Source organism: Rhinoraja longicauda, chromosome 1 (genome assembly GCF_053455715.1).
Source record: "Rhinoraja longicauda isolate Sanriku21f chromosome 1, sRhiLon1.1, whole genome shotgun sequence".
Lineage (NCBI taxonomy): Eukaryota > Metazoa > Chordata > Chondrichthyes > Rajiformes > Arhynchobatidae > Rhinoraja > Rhinoraja longicauda.
In genome coordinates, this window is record NC_135953.1 from 2,404,285 (window position 1) to 2,427,941 (window position 23,657).

At 45.3% G+C, this 23,657-nt stretch overlaps 1 protein-coding gene across 1 annotated transcript in view; it reads left to right on the plus strand.

Moving 5' to 3' along the window:
• Positions 1–468: 468 nt before the first annotated feature.
• LOC144598283 (uncharacterized) overlaps positions 469–23,657 on the plus strand; it is a 209,539-nt gene continuing 186,350 nt past the window's right edge. Inside the window, exons 1-3 of the mRNA XM_078408248.1 lie at positions 469–1,064; positions 1,443–1,923; positions 6,776–7,350. Of these exons, the coding sequence (XP_078264374.1) occupies positions 469–1,064; positions 1,443–1,923; positions 6,776–7,350 (1,652 nt within the window). The remainder of the gene's footprint in view (positions 1,065–1,442; positions 1,924–6,775; positions 7,351–23,657) is intronic.

Sequence of the window (23,657 nt, forward strand, 5' to 3'; positions counted from 1 at the left end):
AAAAACACTATATTACTTTGAAAGATGGAAAACTGCATGCATCGCAGACTCCGCCCACAATCCACACCTGGTTGTTGCAGCTGCTTTTCAGTGGACAGGTTTAGACCACAGGTGTGATGCTCAGAGGCGCCCTTAACGTGTGAAATGGTCTGGCCGGACCTTGCTGTCCTTATGGTCAGGTGTGCCAAACCCTCTACAAACAGCATAGCAGTAAAACTCAGTTTATCTTTGTGTTAGTAGTGTCTGTGATGTATATATAATATAAATGCCAGTGCCCCCTGGAGGCCAAAAGCAGAAGCTGGCAAATGTGTTTTTGCCTTGTGACTGAGGTCAGGTGTTTTTCTAGAAGTTTCCTGGGGCGGGGGTTTATTAAAATCTTCTTACAAGATGTCGGGCGTATATTCATTGTGCTAGTCACAACAGCGGACATTACATGGTGTCAGAAGAAAAAAGAAACGAAAAAAAAGAATGTCTGGACTCAAGCCACCGGGACCACTCTCCATGCAAGGGAACTTGGCCGAGAATTATAAGGACTGGATAAGGGCATTCCAACTGTACAAGACGGCAACAGAACTGACGAGTAAGCCAGATAAGATTCGGTGTGCAACATTCCTACACATAGCAGGGCCGGCCTCTCAGCAGATTTATGAGACCTTTCAGTTTGCCCAGGAGGAATGTGACAAAATACAACAGTTGAAGAATAAGTTTCAGACATACTGTGGACCAAGGAAGAACTTAACTGTCTCAAGATACATCTTTCATACACGTAATCAGCGGCGAGGGGAGACCTTCTCCAGCTACCTGACTGCAGTGAAGTCTTTAGCTAATGATTGCGAGTTTGGCATTATCCATGACTCATTGCTGCGAGACAGAATCGTCTGTGGCATCACCAGCGAGCAGCTCCGGGAGAAACTACTACAATGCTGTGGCATCACCAGCCAGCAGCTCTGGGAGAAACTACTACAATGCTGTGGCATCACCAGCCAGCCGCTCCGGGAGAAACTACTACAATGCTGTGGCATCACCAGCCAGCCGCTCCGGGAGAAACTACTACAAGACAATAGGTGCAGGAGGAGGCCATTCGGCCCTTCGAGCCAGCACCGCCATTCAATGTGATCATGGCTGATCATTCTCAATCAGTACCCCGTTCCTGCCTTCTCGCCATACCCCCTGACTCCGCTATCCTCAAGAGCTCTATCTAGCTAACAATGCGATGATTTAACACTGAAAAAATGCAGTGACATGTGTTTGATCGCCGAGGCATCAGCCGAACACATGAAGCAGATTGCCCCGACCGCCATCGACACTGAAGAGATTGTTGATTACGTGTAGCGGGACAGCGCCGGTCGGCCATGGGGCCGAGGCAAGGATTTGCGACCCAGACAACCATAGACAGGAATCCGTGATTCTGGTAAGGATACCGACTGTCGGTCATGCACCAGTGAGCATAAAAGCAACTACTGCCCCGCTCAGTACATGCGATGTCACACCTGCGGAGAGATTGGACATCTTTCCAGATCCCCCGACTGCCCGGTAAATGGAGCGCCCAGCAGCCACCCACGGCCCCGACAACATGACCGGCTAATCAGACAGAAGGCCGGGGACTGGAGCCGTGACGTCCGCGACGTTGAGTTCCAGATCAACACTTCTCCGCTGCCTGAGCCTGTGGACGACGACGTTGATGTATTTTACATTGACGCCGTGATTGACGATGTGATTGAGTCGACGCGTGAATGGGGACAGATGTGCAGCATCAACAATGTGAACATTGATTTCAAACTTGACTCTGGAGCTCAAGTTGACATTCTGCCAGAGCACTTGTTCAGAAAGACTGGTCTTGCCTTACTGAACACGAACGTAACACTGAGATCATACTCTGGACATACAATGAAGCCTGTGGAACAGGCAAAGGGGAACGTCAAAGTAGGTAAGAAAGAATATAGGGTTGTCTTTCAAATAGTGAGGGGGAATGTGAAACCCATATTTGGGAAGCTAACGTGTGAAAAGTTAGGGCTTCTTATACGAAAGGAGGCAGTTGATGGCGTGAGTGCAAGCCCACTATACACTGCGAAGATCATTGAGGAAAACCGTGAGCTTTTCCAAGGGCTGGGAAGGCTAAAAAGACACGAGTACAACATAGCGCTCCAAGAGAACGTGCAACCTAAGCAAAACCCACCCCGCACTATCCCTATAAGATCAGGGATAAGGTCAAAGACGAATTAGAGCGCATGGAAAACTTGGGAGTCATAACCCCTGTGCACGAACCGACAGATTGGGTGAATTCAATGACTGTTGTTAGCAAGCCTAATGGCGAAGTCCGCATATACCTTGACCCACGTGACCTCAATGCGGCCATTCATAGGGAGCATTTCCCGATGCCGACGTTCGAGAACATTGCAGCCCACATGCCGAAGGCAGAATGGTTCTCGAAATTTGACGCTCCAAGTGGGTACTGGTAGTTCCCACTGAGTGATGATAGCTCACGTCTGACCACATTTAATACTCCTTTCGGTAAATACCGATACCTCGTCCTTCCATTTGGAATCTCATCCGCAAGTGAGATTTGGCAGCGGGCGATGCAGGAAGAGTTCGGCGATTTAGAAGGGGTGGAGATAGTCGTTGACGACATTCTCGTTTGGGGTGTGAATGCAGAACAACATGACGCAAGGGTGAAAGCCCTACTCCAACGGGTGAAAGAATCCAGCCTAAAACTCAATCCCAGAAAGTCGGTAATGCGCTCAAACGAGATTCAATATGTGGGACACGTCATCTCGCAAGCAGGCGTGTCAATAGACAATAAGTGCAGGAGGAGGCCATTCGGCCCTTCGCGCCAGCACCGCCATTCAATGTGATCATGGCTGATCATTTTCAATCAGTACCCTGTTCCTGTTTTCTCCCCATACCCCCTGACTCCGCTATCCTTAAGAGCTCTATCTAGCTCTCTCTTGAATGTATTCAGAGAATTGGCCTCCACTGCCCTCTGAGGCAGAGAATTCCACAGATTCACAACTCTCTGACTAAAAAAGTTTTTCCTCATCTCTGTTCTAAATGGCCTACCCCTTATTCTTAAACTGTGGCCCCTGGTTCTGGACTCCCCCAACATTGGGAACGTGTTTCCTGCCACTAACATGTCCATTCCGAGAATTAACCTAGTAAACCTACGCTGCACACCCTCAATAGCAAGAATATCCTTCCTCAGATTTGGAGACCAAAACTGCACACAGTACTCCAGGTGCGGTCTCACGAGGGCCCTGTACAACTGCAGAAGGACCTCTTTGCTCCTATACTCAACTCCTCTTGTTATGAAGGCCAACATTCCATTGGCTTTCTTCACTGCCTGCTGTACCTGCATGCTTCCTTTCAGTGACTGATGCACTAAGACACCCAGATCACGTTGTACGTTCCCTTTTCCTAACTTGACACCATTCAAATAATAATCTGCCTTCCTATTCTTACCACCAAAGTGGATAACATCACACTTATCCACATTAAACTGCATCTGCCATGCATCCGCCCACTCACACAACCTGTCCAAGTCACCCTACAACCTCATAGCATCTTCCTCACAGTTCACACTGCCACCTAGCTTTGTATCATTGGCAAATTTGCTAATGGTACTTTTAATCCCTTCATCCAAGTCATTTATTTATATTGTAAATAGCTGCGGTCCCAACACCGAGCCTTGCGGTACCCCACTAGTCACTGCCTGCCATTCTGAAAGGGACCCATTTATCCCCACCCTTTGCTTTCTGTCTGTCAACCAACTTTCTATCCATGTCAGTACCCTACCTCCAATACCATGTGCTCTAATTTTGCCCACCAATCTCCTATGTGGGACCTTGTCGAAGGCTTTCTGAAAGTCGAGGTACACCACATCCACCGGCTCTCCCCTGTAAATTTTCCTAGTTACATCCTCAAAAAATTCCAGTAGATTAGTCAAGCACGATTTCCCCTTCGTAAATCCATGCTGACTCAGAACTATCCTGTTACTGCGATCCAAATGCTCCGCAATTTCGTCTTTTATAATTGACTCCAGCATCTTCCCCACCACTGATGTCAGACTAACTGGTCTATAATTTCCCATTTTCTCTCTCCCTCCTTTCTTGAAAAGTGGGATAACATTAGCTACCCTCCAATCCACAGGAACTGACCCGGAATCTATAGAACATTGGAAAATAATCACTAATGCGTCCACAATTTTTAGAGCCACCTCCTTAAGCACCCTGGGATGCAGACCATCAGGCCTTGGGGATTTATCAGCCTTCAGTCCCATCAGTCTACCCAAAACCTTTTCCTGCCTAATGTGGATTTCCTCCAGTTCCTCTGTCACCCTAGGATCTCTGGCCACTAGAACATCTGGGAGATTGTTTGTATCCTCCTCTGTGAAGACAGATCCAAAGTACCGGTTCAACTCGTCTGCCATTTCCTTGTTCCCCATAATAAATTCCCCTGCTTCTGTCTTCAAGGGACCCACATTTGCCTTGACTATTTTTTTCCTCTTCACATACCTAAAAAAGCTTTTACTATCCTCCTTTATATTATTGGCTAGTTTACCCTCGTACCTCATCTTTTCTCCCCTATTGCCTTTTTAGTTATCTTCTGTTGCTCTTTAAAAGAGTCCCAATCCTCTGGCTTCCCACTCTTCTTTGCTATGTTATACTTCTTCCCTTTTATTTTTATGTTGACCTTGACTTCCCTTGTCAGCCACGGGTGCCTCTTACTCCCCTTAGAATCTTTCCCCCTCTTTGGGATAAATTGATCCTGCAACTTCTGCATTATTCCCAGGAATACCTGCCATTGCTGTTCCACAGTCTTCCCTGCTAGGGCCTCCTTCCAGTCAATTTTGGCCAACTCCTGCCTCATGCCTCTGTAATCCCCTTTGCTGTACTGTAATAGTGACACCTCCGATTTTCCCTTCTCCCTCTCAATTTGTAGAGTAAAACTTATCATATTGTGGTCACTGCCTCCTAATGGCTCCTTTACCTCGAGTCCCCTTATCAGGTCAGGTTCATTACATAACACTAAATCCAGAATTGCCTTCTCCCTGGTAGGCTCCAGTACACGCTGTTCTAAGAATCCATCTCGGAGGCACTCCACAAACTCTCCTTCCTGGGGTCCATTACCAACCTGATTTTCCCAGTCTACCTGCATGTTGAAATCTCCCATGACCACCGTAGCACTACATTTGTGACATGCCAATTTTAGCTCCTGATTCAACTTGCACCCTATGTCGAGGCTACTGTTTGGGGGCCTGTAGATGACTCCCATTAGGGTACTTTTACCCTTACAATTCCTCATCTCTATCCATACTGATTCTACATCTCCTGATTCTATGTCACTCCTTGCAAGGGAGTGAATATCATTCTTTACCAACAGAGCGACCCCACCCCCTCTCCCCACCTGTCTGTTTTTTCTGTACGTTGTGTACCCCTGAATATTCAGCTCCCAGCCCTGATCCTCTTGTAGCCATGTCTCAGTGATTCCCACAACATCATACTTGCCAATGTCTAACTGAGCCTCAACCTCATCCACTTTATTTCTTATACTTTGCGCATTTAAATACAACACTTTAACTTTGGTATTTAGCTCCCCTCTCACACCGGTCACAATTGGCCCTGACCTTACTCTCATATCCCTTCTAGAACTTCCCTTCCCATTCATACGAGAGTCCTTTACAGTTTCTCCTGTATTCGCTTCCCCTTTAACTCCATCTCCATATTCCCAATTTGTCAACCCCTCCCCCCCACTACTTAGTTTAAAGCCACACTTGTAGCACTAGCAAACCTACCTGCCAGAATGTTGGTCACCCTGCTGTTAAGGTGTAACCCGTCCATTTTGTACAGGTCACCCCTACCCCAGAAGAGATCCCAGTGGTCCAGAAATCTAAGTCCCTGCTCCCTGCACCAGCCCCTCAGCCATACATTCATATCCCCGATCTCTCTGTTCCTGCCCTCACCAGCACGAGGTACAGGCAGCAGTCCAGAGATAACCACCCTCGACGTCCTACTTCTCAGTCTTCTTCCTAACTCCCTAAACTCACGCTGCAGTATCTCCTTCCTCTTCCTCCCGACGTCGTTTGTGCCCACATGCACAACTACTTCCGGTTGATCACCTTCCCTCGCTAGGATGTTCTGAAGCCGCTCCGTGATGTCTTGAACCCTGGCACCAGGGAGGCAACAAACCATCCTCAACTCCCGCCTGTCGCCACAGAATCTACTGTCCGTACCTCGGACAATGGAGTCACCGACTACTATGGCTCTTCCTGACTTCGGTCTCCCCGGTCGTTTCCTTGCCTGGGATAGAACCGCCAACACGTCCGCCGCTCGGACTGGAAGCGTCTTCTGCCCCAACAGTTCCCAATAGGGTGTACCTGTTTGCAATAGGCACAGCCACCGGGGTCTCCTGTAGTCCACGTTTGCTCCCCCCTGAAACGGTCTCCCACCTTCGCTCGACCTGGACCCTTGGCGTGACAGCCTCACAGTAGGTCCTATCCAGGAAACTCTCGCATTCCCGGATGGCCCTGAGGTCAACCAGCTGCTTTTCCAACTCTGCCACACGTCCAGTCAGGAGCTGCACCTGGACACAGTTCTTGCAGGTGTAGCTCCCAGAAGCTCCAGCAGTGTCTCTACCTTCCCACATCCTGCAGGAAACACACTGCACCAACTTGTGCGCCATCACTTTGGTGCCGGACTTTTCAAACTGACTATTAGCGTCCTCTTGGCGCTCTTTTTAAACTGCCTTTTCCACTGCAATTAACACTTACTTTTGTTCTCAGCTAACGGGCGTCCTTGCTCTGCTCCCGGACTTTTCAAACCCATCTCGTGTCAGCAGCATGCTACAAATGCCATACCCGACAAACAAGGCGGAAGTGCAAACTTTCGTGGGGATGGTCACCTACATGGCCAAGTTTATTCCGAACCTCTCGGAGATCACCGCCCCACTTAGACAGCTAACAGAAAAAGGAGTAGCATGGCATTTTGAGCAGAAGCACAGACAGGCAGTAGACAAGCTGAAGTGTCTTCTCACATCGCCACCCGTACTCAAACTGTACAATGTGAACGCACCCGTTTCAATTGCCACAGACGCTTCCAACAGTGGATTTGGAGCGGTCCTGATGCAAGACGAAAGACCGGTTACATATGCATCACGACGCGTGAACGCGGCCGAGCGCAATTATGCGACTATAGAGAAGGAGCTGTGCTCCATATTGTACGCATGCAGAAAGTTTCATGACTTCATCGTCGGTCAATCAGTAATCCTTACTGACCACAAGCCATTAGTGGGCTTGCTCGCCAAGCCGCTACACAAATTAAGCCCCAGACTCCAGCGAATGCGAATGCACCTGCTACGGTACGACATGGAAATACGGTGGAAGCCGGGACGTGAAATGCTCTCTTGTTATCCACTTTGCTGCTGTAACACTGCAAATTTCCCCGGTGCGGGACGAATAAAGGAATATATTATTATATTATTATTAACGGTAACATGATCTCCCAACTTCATTAACTTCACCACCAATTTCCATCCTACACTCAAATTCATTTGGACTATCTCCGAAACCTCCCTCCCCTTTCTTGATCTCAGTCTCCATCACAGGAAATAGACTATCGACTGACGTCTATTACAAACCCACTGACTCTCAACTATCTCAACTACACTTCTTCCCACCCTGCTTCCTGTAAACACTCTATCCCCTACTCCCAATTCCTCCATTTACGCCGCATCTGGGCCCAAGATGAGATGTTCCATACCCGGACATCAGAGATGTCCTCAGTCTTCCACCATTACCCTGCTTCCTTCCATGAAGCCAATGTTTTACCCATAAGTTTTTTATCAGCTATCTCTGGATCCCATACGCTCTGACCTTCCTGGGCAGTCTACCACGCAGAACCTAATGTGGGTGAAGCAAACCTTTGGCAATGCTCCAATTTGTAAAGAAAAATATGTCCGTTTTGTATCAAAAAAATAGAGCAACAGCATGAGAATGCCACCATTTGCAGCTATCCCCTCATGTCACATACCATCCCGACTTGGCAGTACACTGCCACTCCTCATCACCACGAGATCTATATCCCACATCACTGAGAGGTCCTTGACCAGCAGGAGGTTTCGCTTTAGGTTTATTATTGTCATGTGTAACAACGTTCATGAAAAGCTTTGTTTTTCATGCCATCCGAACAGATCAGGTATACCATATACGAATACCAGCGAGTCAAACTCAAATACAATAGATAGAACAAACAGGAAGATCCAGCGTTCAGAATATACTTCTCAGCATTGTAGCACGATAGCTGTAGAGACAAAATCCATTCAAATCGTTAAAAAAATCAACTCACCACCACCTTCTCCAGGGCAAGTTGGAATCGGAAGCAAAATCCCTATCAAACCCTGACCTGGAAAATAAAGAAAAACAAACTGCCATACACGTCTGTATGTAATAGGACAACTTTGCTGTGCAACCAGTTTCTTGCCATATCAAACACCTGATCAAAGGTATTTATTCACAAAATGCTGGAGTAACTCAGCAGGTCAGGCAGCATCTCGGGAGAGAAGGAATGGGTGACTTTTTGGGTCGAGACCCTTCTTCAGACTGATGTCAGGGGGGCGGGACAAAGGAAGGATGTAGGTGCAGACAGGAAGATAGAGGAAGATCTGGGAAGGAGGAGGGGAAGAGAGGGACAGAGGAACTATCTAAAGTTGGAGAAGTCGATGTTCATACCACTGGGTGGCAAGCTGCCCAGGCAAAATATGAGGTGCTGTTCCTCGAATTTCCGGTGGGCCTCACTATGGCACTGGAGGAGGCCCATCACAGAAAGGTCAGACTGGGAATAGGAGGGGGAGTTGAAGTGATCGGCCACCGGGAGATCAGCTTGGTCAATGCGGACGGAGCGCAGGTGTTGAGCGAAGCGATCGCCGAGCCTGCACTTGGTTTCGCCGATGTAAATAAGTTGACATCTAGAGCAACGGATGCAATAGATGAGGTTGGAGGAGGTGCAGGTTAACCTTTGTCTCATCTGGAAAGACTGTTTGGGTCCTTGGATGGAGTTGAGGGGGGAGGTAAAGGGACAAGTGTTGCATCTCGTGCGGTTGCAGGGGAAAGTGCCCGGGGATGGGGTGGTTTGGGTAGGAAGGGACGAGTGGACCAGGGGGTTACGGAGGGAACGGTCTCTGTGGAATGCAGAGAGGAGAGGGGATGGGAAGATATGGCCAGTGGTGGGGTCCCATTGTAGGTGACGGAAATGTTGGTGGATGATTTGTTGGATCCGCTGGCTGGTGGGGTGGAAGGTGAGAACGAGGGGGATTCTGTCCTTGTTGCGAGTGGGGGGAGGGGGAGCAAGAGCGGAGCTGTGGGATGTAGAAGAGACCCTAGTGAGAGCCTCATCTATAATGGAGGAGGGGAAGCCCCTTTTCCTGAAGAATGTGAAACTCCTCATCCCGGGCGCAGATGCAGCGTAGACGGAGGATTTGGGAGTAGGGGATAGACTTTTTGCAGGGGATCGGGTGGGAAGAAGTGTAGTCCAGATAGCTGTGCGAGTCAGTGGGTTTATAGTAAATGTCCGTCACTAGTCTGTCTCCTGTGAAGGAGATGGTGAGGTCCAGAAACGGGAGGGAGATGGAGATAGTCCAGGTATATTTAAGGGCAGGATGGAAATTGGAAGTGAAGTGTATGAAGTCAGTGAGTTCTGCATGGGTACAAGAGGTAGCAGCAATGCAGTCGTCGATGTAACGGAGGTAGAGTTCGGGGATGGGGCCAGTGTACACCCGGAACAGGGATTGTTCGACGTACCCGACAAAGTGGCAGGTGTAGCTAGGGCCCATGCGAGTGCCCATAGCTACGCCTCTGGTTTGGAGGAAGTGGGAGGAGTCAAAGGAGAAGTTGTTGAGGGTAAGAACCAGCTCTGCTAGGCGGAGAAGAGTGTTGGTCGATGGGGATTGGCTGGTTCTACGGTCGAGGAAGAAACGGAGGGCTTCGAGACCATCCTTGTGGGGGATGGAAATGTAGAGTGACTGGACATCCATGGTAAAGATGAGGGAGTGGGGGCCTGGGAACCGGAAGTTATCGAGGAGATGGAGAGCGTGTGAGGCGTCTTGGACGTAGGTGGGGAGGGATTTAACCAGGGGGGATAGGATGGAGTCGAGGTAGTGGAAATAAGTTTGGTGGGGCATGAGCAGGCAGAGACAATGGGTCTGCCGGGACAGTTCTGTTTATGGATTTTGGGTAGGAGGTAGAATCGGGCCGTGCGGGGCTGGGGAACTATGAGTTTGGAGGCATTGGAGGGTAGATCGCTGGAGATGGTGAGGTCCGTGATGGTGCTGATGATAAAGGTCTGGTGTTTGTCGGTGGGGTCATGGTCCAGGGATAGGTAGGAAGAGGTGTCTGAGAGTTGTCGTCTGGCCTTGGTCCGGTAGAGGTCAGCACGCCAGACTACCACAGCATCTCCCTTGTCAGCGGGTTTGATGATTAAGTCCGGTTTGTTTCGGAGTGAGTGGAGGGCTGCACTTTCAGGAGGGGAGAGGTTAGAGTTAGTCAGGGGAGTGGAGAATTTAAGGCGGTTAATGTCACGACGGCAGTTGGAGATGAAAACTTCTAGTGAGGGTAGTTGGCCAACTGGGGGGGGGGGTCCAGGAGGAGGGGGTCCGCTGGAGACAGGAGAAGGGGTCATCAGTGGGGGGTGGGGACTCCTTCCCATGGAAAAAGGCTCGGAGGCGGCGGAAGAAGAGCTCCACGTCATGGCGGACGCGGAACTCGTTGATGTGGGGGCGGAGAGGAACAAAGGTAAGGCCTCTGCTGAGGACAGACCGTTTGGTGTCTGAAAGGGGGAGGTCAGGGGGGATGGTGAACACCCGGCAATGGTGGGGGTTGGGGTTGGATGGAGGCAGGGGGGCAGGTGGAGGGGATATATGGTGAGGGGGTGGTGGGTTAGCAGGGCAGAGGGGGGCATGAGGACCGATGTGGGGAGTACTTGAGGTCGCCTGGCTAGAGGGGGAAGGGGGAGATCCAGTGGAGGACTGGCTGCAGTTACCTGTAGTAGCGGGTGGGCAGTAGGACCCAGCGGTGCTGTGGGACTCTGCCTGGTGGGGGCTGTGGGCCTAGCGCGGTGTCTGTGGGCCGGATGGAGCTGCGGCCTGTTGTTGGTCCCGGGGGCCGGGTACAGCGACGGCTGCGACCTGCTGCTGGGCGGTGGAGCGGCGCGGGTCGACACGGTCGCTGGGGAAGGCCCGCCGGGAACTTTTAAACACCTGATCAAGATATTTTTAATATGTAAATGCATAAATGTTTATAATGTCAGCAATGTTGTTGAACTGGAACTGGGTGTGACACTGGAACCGATGCATGGTTCTAGTGGGAGAGACCTGCTGATAATAGAGGTTAGGCAACCGTGGAGCACAATCAGTGGAACAATCTTCGGTTTAAACCAGCATCTGCAGTTCCTTCTTACACACATACAATGGGAGATTTCAGTTTTCACAAGGACTGTGAGAAGGGAAGTAGTGACGAGGTTGCCCAGTCCATCACACAGACCCCCCTCCGCACCATCTCCACAAAATGACCAAGGAATGAAGTTAGAAAATGCTGGAATAGACAGCAGGTTTTATTCTGTATTTCTGATATTTTGACATATAGTTGGGAGCTGATCAAGATGTTATACAATGTTAACATAACTTTCTGTTTATGATATATAAAAATGACCTGGATGTAAACGTAGACGGGTTGGTTATTAAGTTTGCAGATGCCACTAAGATTGTTGGGGTCGTTGACTGTGAGGAAGGCTGTCAAGGTATCGGGCGGGATATAGATTAGCTACAGAAATGGTTGGAGAAATGGCTGATGGAGTTTAATACAAACAAGTGTGAAGTGCTGCAATTTGGGAGATCAAATGTAAGGGGAAATATACAATGAATGGCATTGAGGAATCTTGGGGTCCAAGTTCATAACTACCTGGAAATGGCAACTTAAGTAGATAGAGTGGGAAAGAAGGCATGCTTACAATCATAGGTCAAGGCATTGAGTATCAGGGACCAGAAAGTCATGATACAGCTTTATAGGACTTTGATTAACTGCATTTGGAGTACTGTGTGCAGCTCTGGTCACCCCATTACAAGAAGGATGTGGAAGCTTTGGAAAGGTGCTGAGGTTTACCAGAATGATTCCTGGATTAGGGGGTATTAGCTCCAGGGAGAGGTGAAAGAGTCATACGGTATGGAAACAGGCCCAACTGTTTCAACTACCTCCTCTGGCAGTTCGTTCCATACACCCACCACCCTTTGTGTTAAAAAGTCACCCCTCAGATTCCTATAGAAATCTTTTCCCCTTCACCTTGAACCTATGCCCTCTGCTTCTCGATTCCCCTACTCTGGGCAAGAGACTCTGTGCATCTACCCAAACTATTCCTCTCATGAGTTGGGCTGTCATGTTACAGCTGTGCAAGACGTTGGTAAGGCCACATGTAAACTACTGTGTACACTTCTGGTTGCTCTGCTGTAGGGAGGATGTTGGTCTATTCGGCAATCGGTTGACAGCACATCGGTCAATGTACTGAGAACGGGAGTTGGGATGTCATGTTCATGAGATCATAAGTGATAGGAGCAGAATTTGGCCATTCGGCCCAACAAGTCTACTCCGCCATTCATTCATGGCTGATCTCCCTCCTATGCCCATTCTCCTGCCTTCTTCCCATAACCCCTGATACCCGTACTAATCAAGAACAAGATGTTAGTAAGGTCACATTTAAAGCACAGTGTGCATTTCTCGTTGCTCTGCATTAGGAAGGATGTCATTAAACTGGTAGGCAGGTAGAGGAGATTTATGAGAATGTTCAATAGACAATAGGTGCAGGAGGAGGCCATTCGGCACTTCGATCCAGCACCGCCATTCAATGTGCTCATGGCTGATCATTCTCAACATCAGTACCCCGTTCCTGCCTTCTCCCCATACCCTCTGACTCCGCTATCCTTAACAGCTCTATCTAGCTCTCTCTTGAATGCATTCAGAGAATTGGCTTCCACTGCCTTCTGAGGCAGAGAATTCCAGATTCACAACTCTCTGACTGAAAAAGCTTCTCCTCATCTCAGTTCTAAATGGCCTACCCCTTATTCTTAAACTGTGGCCCCTTGTTCTGGACTCCCCCAACATTGGGAACATGTTTCCTGCCTCTAACGTGTCCAACCACTTAATAATCTCATATCCTTCTAAATTCCAGTGTATACAAACCTAGTCGCTCCAGTCTTTCACATATGACAGTCCCGCCATTCCGGGAATTAACCTAGTAAACCTATGCTGCACACCCTCATTAGCAAGAATATCCTTCCTCAAATTTGGAGACCAAAACTGCACACAGTACTCCAGGTGCGGTCTCACTAGGGCCCTGTACAACTGCAGAAGGACCTCTTTGCTCCTATACTCAACTCCTCTTGTTATGAAGGCCAACATTCCATTGGCTTTCTTCACTGCCTGCTGTACCTGCATGCTTCCTTTCAGTGACTGATGCACTAGGACACCCAGATCTCGTTGTACGTCCCCTTTTCCTAACTTGGAAATTTATAGGATTATTAAGGGGTTGGACACGTTAGAGGCAGGAAACATGTCCCCTTTCCATTTCTCCCAAACCGGAGGACTGGGAGAAATTTAGAATTCAACAGAGGACAAAGGGGCTAATTAAGAGGGGGAGAAAAGAGCATGAAAGAAAACTTGTGGGGAATATAAAAACTGACTGTAAAAGCTCTATCTAACTCTCTTAAATCCATCCAGTGATTTGGTTTCCACTGCCCTCTGTGGCAGAGAATTCCACAAATTCACAACTCTCTGGGTGAAAACGTTTTTTCTCACCTCAGTTTTAAATGGCCTCCCATTTATTCTTTTTTTTATAATTCTATTTTTATTTTGATTTTCCAGTTCCATACATTCCGCAATGATACACATTCTCATTCACCTTAAACCCTCCTTAGTTCACAAATACTGCATATCCCAAAATAAAGCATACCACAGGTATTGGAAGCACTACAAGGATGGGTAATGACTTACTGGACATTTGATCATATCCAAAACTTAACTACACACAAAAACAAAAACAAAAACAAAAACAACTAAAACCAACATTTGGGGTATACCTCTATAATATTTCATCACTACTTCTGGAGCGGTATGAAATCAAGGAAAATGAGATAGGACACGGAAGTAGGATACAAAGATCCGCTTTAAACGAATGATGGCCGTACGGGCATGATGTACAACATCCATTTTTCCCACCTTTTCAAAAATATTCCCTGTTGCAATCTTAAAGCAAAAGTTATCCTTTCCATTATAAAAATATCATATACAATGTTAATCCAGTCATCCACATTAGGTTTTCCAGGTTTCAACCACTTCCTAGTAATAGCTTTCCTGCTGGCAGCACTTCTTTGCTATCCCTGTGCGGGATGTAATAAAAAAGTTGAAGGAGAAAAACATAAAGGCACAGTCCCCATATCCTGCAAGACTGAAGGTGTTTCTGGGAACAGAGAGGAAGACATTCAATACACTGATGGAGGCTGCCCCCATGCTGAAGGACATGGGGATCCATGTGGAGGAGGACGAGTGGGAGAAACTACAGAGAGTGAGGATGGAGGGCAGCTGGACCACGGGGACAGGACAGAAGGGAAAGAGGAGACAGCCACCCATCACAGAGGCGGACATACAAGCCCTCGGTCTGTGAACTCTGAGGTCCACAGTGGTAAGGACTAAAAATTGAAAAAAACAGCCTGGAACTAAGGGTAAAAAAATAAATGACAATCCTGAAGTATATATAATGCGGACAATCTGAATTTATGTTTAATGTTCAAAGAATTGAAAAGGAGCTAGTTATGGGATTTAAGTAACACTTATACTGAATAATGTCAAAATTGGTTGAAGGAGCAAAGCTGGATCTCAATTTGAGCAAGGAGCAACTTAATTCTGAGAAGTTGCAGGTGCACATTGTGCCATTTCCCCAGAGAGATTGCCACACTCTCTGATGACGGGACTTTTGGGAGTCACATGTTATTTTTGTATAGTAGTTCAGAGGGAGATGTGTATTGTTTGTTTGTTTTTTCGCTGTGTATCGTTTTGCACAGTTGTTTTGATTTATAGGAGGAACCGAGTTTATGGCCTACATCTTAAAATGTCATGAATAAGTTGAACCTTGTTTCTTATAATGTGCACGGTCTAAATCACCCTATTAAGAGAAAGAAAATATTGAGTCAGTTGAAGAAATTACAATGTGCCATTGCACTAATCCAAGAAACTCACTTGAGTGAAAATGAACATAAAAAACTGAAAAGGGAATGGGTAAACCAAGTATTCCATGCTTCATATGGCAAGAAAAGGGGGGTGGCCATACTAATTAATAAATCCCTACCATTTTCTGTAGAGAAAGTGATTAAAGGTGATATGGGAAGATATATCATGGTGGTTGGCACAATAGGAGATATGAGTATTTCAATATTAAACATCTATGCCCCAAATGAAGAAAATGAAACATTCTTTAAAAACATAGCCAATATACTTACCAGTAACGGACGAGGGATGATAATTTTGGGAGGGGATTTTAATACCATACAGAATGGTAACTTAGACAGGTTGCCATCTGAGAGGGGACCAAAAACGAAAAAATCCAGAGTCCTAAATAATGTTATAAAAGAATTAGGTCTGGTTGATCCATGGAGACATAATAATCCTAAAGGAAGAGATTTTACCTTTTACTCTAACCCACATGGGAGTTATTCGAGGATAGACTTTTTTTGTGTGTCAAAACAACAGATACATACAGTCAGGGACTGCAGTATAGAATCCATAACTATAAGTGACCACGCCCCTGTCATACTATCCATTGAGCTGGGCAGGGAATCCTTCTTTAAGTACTGGAGACTTAATGTGTCAATCCTATCAGATGAAAAGGTTGTCAAAGAACTAAAACTAAACTTAAAGGAATATTTTCAAATAAATGACAATGGCGAGGTCTCACCATCGACATTATGGGAGGGAGGAAAAGCAGTCATGAGAGGGAAAATAATAGAGATAACTTCCAGATTGAAAAAAACTCGAATGGAAAGGCAAGGAAAGCTAGAAAGTAAAATCAGAGAGTTGGAGTTAGAACATAAAAGAACAAGAAACAATTCTATTCTCGTCGAATTAAAAAAAATGAGACAAGAGTTAGACGAACTTTTAACATATAAAGCAGAAGGAGCTCTTCGTTTTATAAATCAAAGATATTATGAGATGGGTAACAGAGCAAGCCGGTTACTGGCATTCCAACTGCGAAAAGCTCAAACAAATAGAATAGTTACAAAAATAAGACATCCCACTTCCAATTTTATTATGGCTAAGCCAAAAGAGATAGCAAAGGCCTTTGCAGAATATTATAAAAACTTATACAGTGACTCAGAATCTAATCTCACTGAGACCAAAACACAAGAATTTTTCAAAAAACTACATTTACCAGCATTAAAGGTAGAAGAAGCATCTGAAATGATAAAACCAATTTCGTCACAAGAAATAGCCGATACTATAAAAACCCTTAAAAGTAACAAATCCCCAGGTACAGATGGCTTCTCAGGGGAGTATTATAAATGTTTTGCAGAAGACATAACACCAGAATTATGTAAAGTTTTTAATTATGCGCTGTCAACAGGAAACCGCCCAGATACTTGGTCAGAAGCCATAATTTCCGTACTACATAAGGAGGGCAAAGATCCGACTTCATGTGAGGGATATAGACCGGTCAGCTTGCTCTGTAATGATTTAAAAATATTAACAAGCATACTAGCACAGAGAATGCAACAACATATAACTAAATTAATCAAGCCAGATCAAACGGGGTTTATCCCGGGGAGACAGGGGGCTAACAATATCAGGAGAACACTAAATCTTATATCATGTGCTAAAAATAATCCTAGACCTACCATGCTGCTTAGCCTAGATGCACAAAAAGCGTTTGACCGCGTGAAATGGAACTTTTTATATCAAACATTGAAGGTTTTTGGGTTTCACTCAACGTTTATAGACTGGGTAAGAATTGTCTATAAAAATCCCAAATCACGGATCAGAATTAATGGCTGCTGCTCAGACTTCTTCTACCTCAAAAGAGGAGTCAGGCAAGGAGATTGCCTGAGCCCGCTACTGTTTGCTGCAAGTATTGAACCGTTAGCAGAGTCAATAAGACAAAATAAAAACATTAAAGGAATAAAAGATGAAGGGGGCATAGAACACAAGACGTCATTATTTGCGGACGATTTATTAACATACATAGTGGAGCCCTCCACGTCTATACCAGCTCTACTAGATAACCTAAAAGAATATGGTGAAATATCAGGATATTTGACAAATGAAGCCAAATCAATAGCAATGATGCTCTCAGGAGATTGTCCAGTGGAACTTAAAGAAAAAGTCCATTTTAAATGGACCAAAAAAGGGTTTAGATACCTTGGTATAATTATCACTTTGAATACAGCACAGCTATTTGAAGCTAATTATGGGAAACTGATATCTGAGATAAAGGATGATTTGGCTGGATGGGAGATTTTGCCGTTGACTCTGGTGGGAAGAGTAGAAACAGTCAGAATGAATATATTGCCAAGACTGTTGTTTTTGTTCCAATCGTTGCCTATTATGATCTCGGGAGCTTTTCTAAAAAAAACTGGATAAAATTATATCGAAATTCTTATGGCAAAGTAAAAAAGCAAGAATTAAATACAAGACGCTTCTTAGCAAAAAAGAAAAGGGAGGGTTGAACTTGCCTAATTTAAGAAATTATTATTGGGCAACGCAACTCAGAGCCTTAATCATGTGGACTACTAAAGAGAAAGATTCAATGTGGGTGGAGATGGAGCAAAACGCTTGTAAAAATTTGCCTTTAGAATCACTCCCATTTTTAAACGAGAAGGCCCGGAAGAGGCTCAGGATGGGCAACGAGTGGATTAGGGTAACAATGAAAATCTGGTCAGCAGGAAGAAAGAAGCTGAAGCTGTCAAATTCTGTAAGCAGGGCTACTAGAATAGCAAAAAACCCAGACTTTGTACCATCTACCATGGACTCAGGATTTGACAGATGGGCTGACAAAGGGCTAATATACATAGATCAAATGTTTCAGGGACAAACAATGAAAATATTCACACAACTTCAAAAAGAATTCAATTTACCTGCTCATGACTTTTACAAATTCTTACAGCTAAGAGATTACCTACAGAAACATCAGGAATGGGAGAACATCTGCAAGACTCCATCTAAATTAGAGGAAGTGTTGTGGGGGTTCTCGGAAGACAAGTCAAAAAAAGGGATTATATCAAAAATTTATGAAGCACTACAACATGAATCCAATGAGAACAACTTACATATCAAAGAAAAATGGGAACTGGAAGCGAATATCATAATATCAGAAGAAGGGTGGGAGGAATCATTTAAAGAGGGACATAAACTAACTAAGAGCCCAACATGGAGGGAATTTGACTGGAAAGTTAAAATGCGTTACTTTTATACTCCATTCATTACATCGAAATATAGTAATACAACTGATTTATGTTGGAGGGAGTGTGGAGAAGTTGGGGACTCCACTCATATATTCTGGGATTGCCCAAAAATACAGGATTTCTGGAAGAATATTCAAAAGGAAATTAAACAGATTATGGGCATTAACTTCCCTCTGGAACCAGCACTTTACATTTTGGGTATAATTCCTGACAGTATGACAGATAAGAGGTCGAAACATTTACTGACAATCCTGCTGCTGATAGCAAAGAAGACGATAACAACTTCTTGGTTGAAACCACAGCCTCCAAGCATAATGCAATGGAGAGATAGGGTAAAAAATGTGTATATAATGGAAAAAATCACAGCAAGGTTACAGTTGACAACAGACATGTTTGATAAAAGATGGTCATTATTAATACAGGCAATGCCGGGACTCTAGTCTCTTCCGATTTTGGGAACTTAAAGTAAGGGTATTTACATTCAATATGCATCTCCTATGTTTGTTTAGTTTGTGTTTGTATGTATGTAAAAAAAAATAATAATAAAAATAAAAAAGAAAGTAAAAAAAAAAAAAAAAACAACATTTGGGGTATACCTCTATAATATTTCATCACTACTTCTGGAGCGGTATGAAATCAAGGAAAATGAGATAGGACACGGAAGTAGGATACAAAGATCCGCTTTAAACGAATGATGGCCGTACGGGCATGATGTACAACATCCATTTTTCCCACCTTTTCAAAAATATTCCCTGTTGCAATCTTAAAGCAAAAGTTATCCTTTCCATTATAAAAATATCATATACAATGTTAATCCAGTCATCCACATTAGGTTTTCCAGGTTTCAACCACTTCCTAGTAATAGCTTTCCTGCTGGCAGCACTTAAGATCTGGAAAAGATACTTATCTTTAATAGAAGCATTTTGTACTGGTAAAGCACCAAAATATAAAAACTCAAATTTAAATGGAATATCCATATAAAAAACTTTTTGTAAAACTTTATGAATCTCCTGCCAAAATGGGATCACTGATACACAAGACCAAAATATGTGAAAATGGTTTGCCTCAAGGCACCCACATTGTCGCCAGCATGAAGAAGAATTTGTGTAATGCCTTTTTTGAACTGGTGTAATAAAAAACCTAATAAGGGTTTTCCAGCAAAACACCCGCCAAACATTTGAACTTGAAGTTTTCCATTGTATCTCACATAAGCTCTCCCAGGTTTCTTCCTTTAGAACCAGATTACCTTCCCTTACCCATTTCTGTTTTACATACAGTGAGTTGCCTTTTCTCTGCCGTAAACCCTTGTATAATTTTGAGATGGTTTTCTGTTTTGAGCCTCCATGGTAAGCATCAATAAATACATTTAACAAAATATTATCCCATTTTACTTCTGCACAATCCTTTTGTATTTGATCTATATAATGGCGAATTTGAAGGTATCTATAGAAATCATCATTATTCAAACCAAATTGCCTCTTCAGATTCTCAAAGCTGTTCATAGACCCCTTATGTAAAAATGTGCAATATGATGTCAAACCTTGAGAACTCCATCTTTTAAAACTAGTGTCCTGTCTTTTTGGTACAAAATCTGGATCAAACGTGCACCATCTCAAAACCTTCACAGCATCCCTCAGATGATTTTGGGTAACGACCTTATTCCATACCTTAAGTGATAATCGAATCCATTAGTTTCCCAAATTAATTAACTTATTTGTTAACTCCTTATCTCCGATTGCAGCCTGAATCGGAAATTCCTCTGTTATAGCAATCTCAATCTCCTTCCATCTAGCACAATAGTCGGGGTTGCACCAATAAATTAATGTTCTCAGCTGAGCAGCTGCATAATAGTCTTTCAAGCACGGGAGTGCAACCCCACCTTTATTTTTGGTCAGTTGTAACCCCTGGTATCTGATTCTTGGTCTTTGTCCCTGCCAAATATACCTCGAGATATGTTTATCCCATTCTTGAAATTGTTGGTCTGATATATCTAGTGGAAGTGATTGAAAGAGATACAACAGCCTCGGTAACATAACCATTTTGAACAAATCAATACGAGATCCAAAATTAAGATAAGGTATTAGGTCCCACCTCCTAATGTCTTCCCTGATCTTATTGTTCAATGGGTATCTATAGAAATCATCACCACTCTTTGTGTGAAAAGGTTACCCATCGGATTCCTATTAAATCTTTTCCCCTTCACCTTGAACCAATGTCCTCTGGTCCTCGATTCCCCTACTCTAGGCAAAAGATTCTGTACATCTACCCAATCTATTCCTCTCATGAATTTGTACACCTCTATAAGATCTCCCCTCATCCTCCTGCTCTCCATGGAATAGAGACCCAGGCTACTCAACCTCTCCCTATAGATCACACCCTCTAGTCCTGGCAACATCCTCGTAAATCTTTTCTGAACCCTTTCAAGCTTGACAATATCTTTCCGAAAAACACGGTGCCCAGAACTGAATACAATATTCTAAATGCAGTCTCACCAATGACTTATACAACTGCAACATGACTCCTAACTTCTATACTCAATATTCTGACTGATGAAGGCCAAAGTGCCAAGAGCCTTTTTGACCACATTGTCTACCTGTGATTCAACCTTCAAGGAACTATGCATCTGTACTCCTAAATCTCTCTGCTCTACTACACTACCAAGAGGCCTACCATTTACTATGTTGGTCCTGCCCTTGTTTGATGTCCCAAAATGCAACACCTCGCACTTCTCTGTTTTAAATTCAATTAACCATTCCTCCGCCCACATGGCCAAACGGTCCAGATCCGGCTGCAAACGTTCACAGTTAGCATGCAGGTACAGCAGGCAGTGAAGAAAGCTAATGGCATGTTGAGCTTCATAACAAGAGGAGTTGAGTATAGGAGCAAATAGGTCCTTCTGCAGTTGTACAGGGCCCTAGTGAGACCACACCTGGAGTATTGTGTGCAGTTTTGGTCTCCAAATTTGAGGAAGGACATTTTTGCTATTGAAGGCGTACAGCGTAGGTTCACGAGGTTAATTCCCGGGATGGCGGGACTGTCATATGTTGAAAGAATGGAGCGGCTGGGCTTGTATACACTGGAATTTAGAAGGATGAGAGGGGATCTTATTGAAACATATACGATTATTAAGGGATTGGACACGCTACAGGCAGGAAACATGTTCCCGATGTTGGGGGAGTCCAGAACTGTTTAAAAATAAGGGGTAGGCCATTGAGAATGAAGATGAAGAAGACCTTTTGCACCCAGAGAGTTATGAATCTGTGGAATTTTCTGCCTCAGAAGGCAGTGGAGGCCAATTCCCTGGATGCTATCAAGAGAGTTAGATAGAGCTCTTAATGATAGCGGAGTCAAGGGATATGGGGAGAAGGCAGGAACGGGGTACTGATTGTGGATGATCACAGTGAATGGTGGTGCTGGCGCAAAGTGCCGAAAGACTCTCTGCATTCACCCTGTCTATTCCCCTCATGATTTTATACACCTCTACAAGACCATCCGTCATCCTCCTGCGCTCCAAAGAATATTTCTATTAGTTCTATTCTACGAATGCCATTGTTTTCATGCCTGTTGTGTACACAGGAGCAAAGGAAGTAAAACTGTAATTGCTAAAAACATCAATTTCAAAATTTAGGTCAAATATCTCCCAAATTGACTTCAAGGCTTTTATGTTTAATCCCCTCTTCATATACACCAAAATGATTTCAAAGATGAAAGTATGTTTTTGATTATTCTGCATAGAATATTTGTATCATGAATTGTCTTACAGACAAACCTCATTTCAGAATATTGTTGGTACACCAGGCATGTAATAAACGTTCGACAAAAAGTGCTGGAGAAACTCAGCGTCAGGCCGCATCTCTGGAGAAAAAGGATAGGTGACATTTCGGGTCGGGACGCTTCTTCGGAATGAATGTAGGGGAGGGGGGGGGGGATCTAGAGGCGAGAAAAGACCAGGACAAATCTGGGTGACCAGGACAGATGACCTCAGGCAGGGTGGTTCCCTGGTAGGCCAATTGTTGGATAAGGAAAGTGGGATCTCAAAACAAACTCATTGTTGCAAATTGTAGATCTGGTTAAACCGGACCAAGCCTAAGTGTCGGCAGACCATGCATAAGTGTTCAGCGTAACAGTCACCGAGTCCGCATTTGTCTCGCCGATATACAGAAGCCCACATCGGGAACAGCGGTGGCAGTAGATCGGAGCCCTTCTGAACACTGTTGGTAGGCGACATTTCAGGTCAGGTCGCTTCTTCAGACCAATGACAGGTGACGTTTCAAGTCGGGATAGTTCTTCAGACTGTTAACCTTTCAGGTTGGGGCTCATCTTCAGATCGGAATCAGAATAGAATCAGAATAGCCTTTATAGGCATCCAAAAAAAACAAGTCTTTTGGACGAAATTCCGTTACCCACAGTCCAACAATAAGAGCAATAAATATAAGCAATTACACACACAATCACAAACCAACACAAAACAAACAAAAAGAAACATCCATCACAGTGAGTCTCCTCCAGTCACCTCCTCACTGTGATGGAAGGCCAGAATGTCTTTTCTCTTCCCCTGCCATCCTCTCCCGCGGTCAGGCTGTTGAAGTTGCCACGTCGGGCAGTCAGGGCTCCCGACATTGAAGTCCCCGCAGGGCGGAGAAAATCCCGCGGCCGGTTCCAGGCCACGCCGGACGGTGAAAGGTCCGCGGTGGGCCGACCCAAGCCCTGCTATTCGGGGCGGGCGAAGACGCTGCCGCTGCCGGAGCTCCCGATGTCGGCCCCCTCCCAAGGCAGGGCCTGCGAGCTTCCGATATCCACGCGGCCCGCGACCGAAGCCTCCGGAGCCTCCAAAGGCGAGTCGCAGCCGCTCTCGCAGCGCCACCACAGTCTCCGAAGGCACCCAGCTCAGTCCCAGCTGGAGGCCGCCAGCTCCAGGTGTTTGGCCGATGGTAGGCCGCAGCGGGAACAGAGACACGACCCAGAAAAGAAAGGTTGCGTGTCCGTTCGGAAGAGGCAATTTTACAGTCGTCCCCCCCATAGTACACACCCACAAAAAACACTACATCACATCTAAACACTACAGTTAAGGCAAAAAAACAACAAAAAACACAAAAGATAAACGGACTGCAGGTCAGCCGCTGCTGCTTGCACTGCGCTGCCACACCCACTGGATGATAGGTGACGTTTTGGGTCAG